Consider the following 2,789-nt stretch of genomic DNA (forward strand, 5'->3'; position numbering starts at 1 on the left):
CCATCCCACTCACTATTTATCATATCGTTTATTAAGGTGGCAAAAAGACCTTCTGTGGCTCTTTTCCGATTTATGAGGCGAACACCAAAACGGCTAGACCTACCTGCACTAAGTAGAGTAAATAATACTCCGCTCAGACCGAGTGCTATCATTTGTTGATTACTAAAGAACATCCCAGATAGCATTTGATATTCTATGAATATCCCAGAATGTTCAAAAAATATACAGAACATTGCGGGAATATGCTGGGAATATACATAGGATCAAACTCACAAATTGCAAATATCTTTATAAGCACTTTGTATACTTTTATAAAATAAATTATTCATATTCTACAAGCATTTAAACAAATACCCATATATTTACAAGCAAATGAAAATAATCATATTTACTCTCCTGCAAACGAATAATCTTCAGATCAGATCTGCAGATTCTCTCAACTTGATGACAAATCAAACATTTAGAACTCTCTATTGGATTCGCTTGACCGATTTGATGAAGAATTTCGCGATAAAAGAAACATACGTTGCTGTATTTGCAATAGCTTACAGCGATTTGATGAGTATTGAGCAATAAAGTTCATATTTAACTGTGATTTAGTATAATAATAGTGATTATTTTAAGGCTCGGAATTTTTTTAAATCTGATATTCGAATATTCGTTTAGTGGTTTATTCGAATAGTAAAATTATTGGAATACTTGAATATCTAACGAATATTCGAATAATCGAGTATTCGAATATTCGCGTATTCGACATTGTTACATATTTGTGAAAATTAAGGAACTTGGTTTTACTTCTAAATTATGTTTGTGTTCTAACATAAAGTAACAAAAATCAACTTGTGAATGAATGAATATTCATGTCTATATTGATTTATTGGGAAAATTTCAACCGTGCATTAATTTATGACGCGGATATTACACACAATATTTTCCATAAAGTTGTAAAAGTACGTACACCACGTTTCATATGATTTTAATTTGAAAAAGGCAAAAAAGAAAATACGCAAAGTTCACAGAGTCAACGAGTGCAAGATAAGAAGCGTAAATAAGACGAGGTTGGTAAAATGGGGAAAAGTTGGGCAATTAAAAGACTAATAAAATTGCGCTTTCAGATCTTTGATACAAATTTTCGTTGCTGACTTATTTGGAAAAAACTGAAATTTTCTAATTTCATTAATTTTTTTCTGTCGTTAATATCAAAGCTGGAGAAAAACCGACTACCCTTGATCATGGCTACTTTAATGCAGCGTTATCAATTTTTTGCCTCTCCGTTTCGTTTTCAATAAACCACCATCAAGTTTCTTTTCAACGATTGACCTTTAGTTATGTTTTGATCGGCTTTTTAATAAATCTTCGAAAAATTGTATGTATTGAAATTTACTTGAAAAAACTCGTCGGGCCTTAGTTCCCCCAAAGACATTAATATTTTAATCTGAGGTGTTCTCCCTGACGTTGCGCAAGCACTAGTGAACTTCATCTTCAGAGCTAGTACCTACCAGCAAATACAACAGGAGTTTTTGTTACTTTTTATTAACTCAAACCTTCACAATGGCTTTGCCCACATTAACACCTTCTAACATATCAGTGAATGCCTTAAAGATATTCTCGAAACCTTCGGTCACAGTCTCTCGGTATTTGAGCTTTCCTTGTTGGATCCACTGCAGATTTTGTTGAATTCCTTCCATCCATCGGTGGTTCCATCTGGTAACGATAAATCCTTCGAGTTTCAGTTGCTGCAGGACAATGGTGAGATTGGGTGTGGTCACTGAAAACATTTTCAAGTTAAAGCAATTTCATTCAGTTTGTTTGAACATCTACCTTTAAAAGGGCCGATGGAATTGTAAGAGGAAATCGATCCACTGAGGGCGACTCGTCCAAAAGCATTCATCTGATTTAGTACAGTAGTTGTAATTTCTCCTCCGACCTTTAAAATAATTTTCATAATTCTTTGGTCAATTCAAGTGTTGATTAGGTTGGTTACATTATCATAGTAGCAGTCCACTCCTTGAGGGGCCGCTTTCCTCAATTCCTCCTCAACGTTTTGGGTTTTGTAGTTTATAAAATAGTCGAATCCCAGCTCTTCGGTGAGCCATTTTCCTTTTTCGTCGGAACCTGCTATGCCAATCACTATGCAGCCTGAATAAAAGTTTTTGTTGGGAAGAAGAAATGGACAGTTTTTAAAGCTTGCAACCTTTGATTTTGGCGATTTGGCCTGCATGGCTTCCAACAGCTCCTGCTGCCCCTGACACCACTACAGTTTCGCCTGCTTTGGGTTGGCACAGTTCCAAAAGTCCAAATAATGCAGTATTTCTGCAAAAAATGTACTTAGCAGCTTAAAAAATTAGTGTTAATTGGTAGGAGTAATATTTATCTTTTCTGGTATCACAGAAAATTTCAGTAGATTTCAAAACACAGTGCTTACCTTTTAAAGTTTCACTAAAATAGTGGCGTTTTCTATCAACGGGTTTCGGCAAAACCACGGTTTTTCGCATTATTGAAAAATTTGTGCTTACCCGGGCATTCCTAATACTCCCAAAGCCAACGAAATGGGCAGTCCTTGGAAATCAGGCAAAAGATAAGTCTCCATTCCGACATACGTTGGTCCATTTTCCGGTACTACTGTATGCGTTCTCCAGCCAAACGGACCTAGCACATATTGCCCAACGGGAAACTTGAGACTTCTACTTTCCACTATTCTGGAAACATTCGCAGCCAGTTAAATTGAGTGAATTTTTCTGGATTTAAAGTCCTACTTGGCCACTTGCGTTCCATACATAGTGGTGTTT

The 2,789-nt window shown here is 35.9% G+C and overlaps 1 protein-coding gene across 1 annotated transcript; it reads right to left on the reverse strand.

Annotated features, from left to right (window-relative positions):
* Positions 1-1,517: 1,517 nt before the first annotated feature.
* LOC125503150 (prostaglandin reductase 1-like) lies at positions 1,518-2,783 on the reverse strand. The gene is made up of 6 exons (XM_048663132.1): positions 2,757-2,783; positions 2,517-2,699; positions 2,195-2,313; positions 1,985-2,139; positions 1,822-1,927; positions 1,518-1,768 (listed from the first exon to the last, which is right to left on the reverse strand). The coding sequence occupies exons 1-6, from the start codon at positions 2,777-2,779 to the stop codon at positions 1,539-1,541; spliced, it is 816 nt and encodes a 271-aa protein (XP_048519089.1). The 5' UTR covers positions 2,780-2,783; the 3' UTR covers positions 1,518-1,538.
* Positions 2,784-2,789: the final 6 nt, after the last annotated feature.

This window comes from Dendroctonus ponderosae, unplaced genomic scaffold (assembly GCF_020466585.1).
Source record: "Dendroctonus ponderosae isolate FM_Combo_2020 unplaced genomic scaffold, Dpon_F_20191213v2 Dpon_F_20191213_1239, whole genome shotgun sequence".
NCBI classification, from domain to species: Eukaryota; Metazoa; Arthropoda; class Insecta; order Coleoptera; family Curculionidae; genus Dendroctonus; species Dendroctonus ponderosae.

Bases quoted from the DNA above. Each gene is read 5' to 3' on its own strand.
- LOC125503150 (XM_048663132.1), bottom strand. From the start codon at position 2,779: ATGTATGGAACGCAAGTGGCCAA. The intron at 2,700-2,756 runs GTAGGACTTTAA...GAATGTTTCCAG, and splicing joins TATGGAACGCAAGTGGCCAA to AATAGTGGAAAGTAGAAGTC. The intron at 2,314-2,516 runs GTAAGCACAAAT...CATTTTTTGCAG, and splicing joins GGAGTATTAGGAATGCCCGG to AAATACTGCATTATTTGGAC.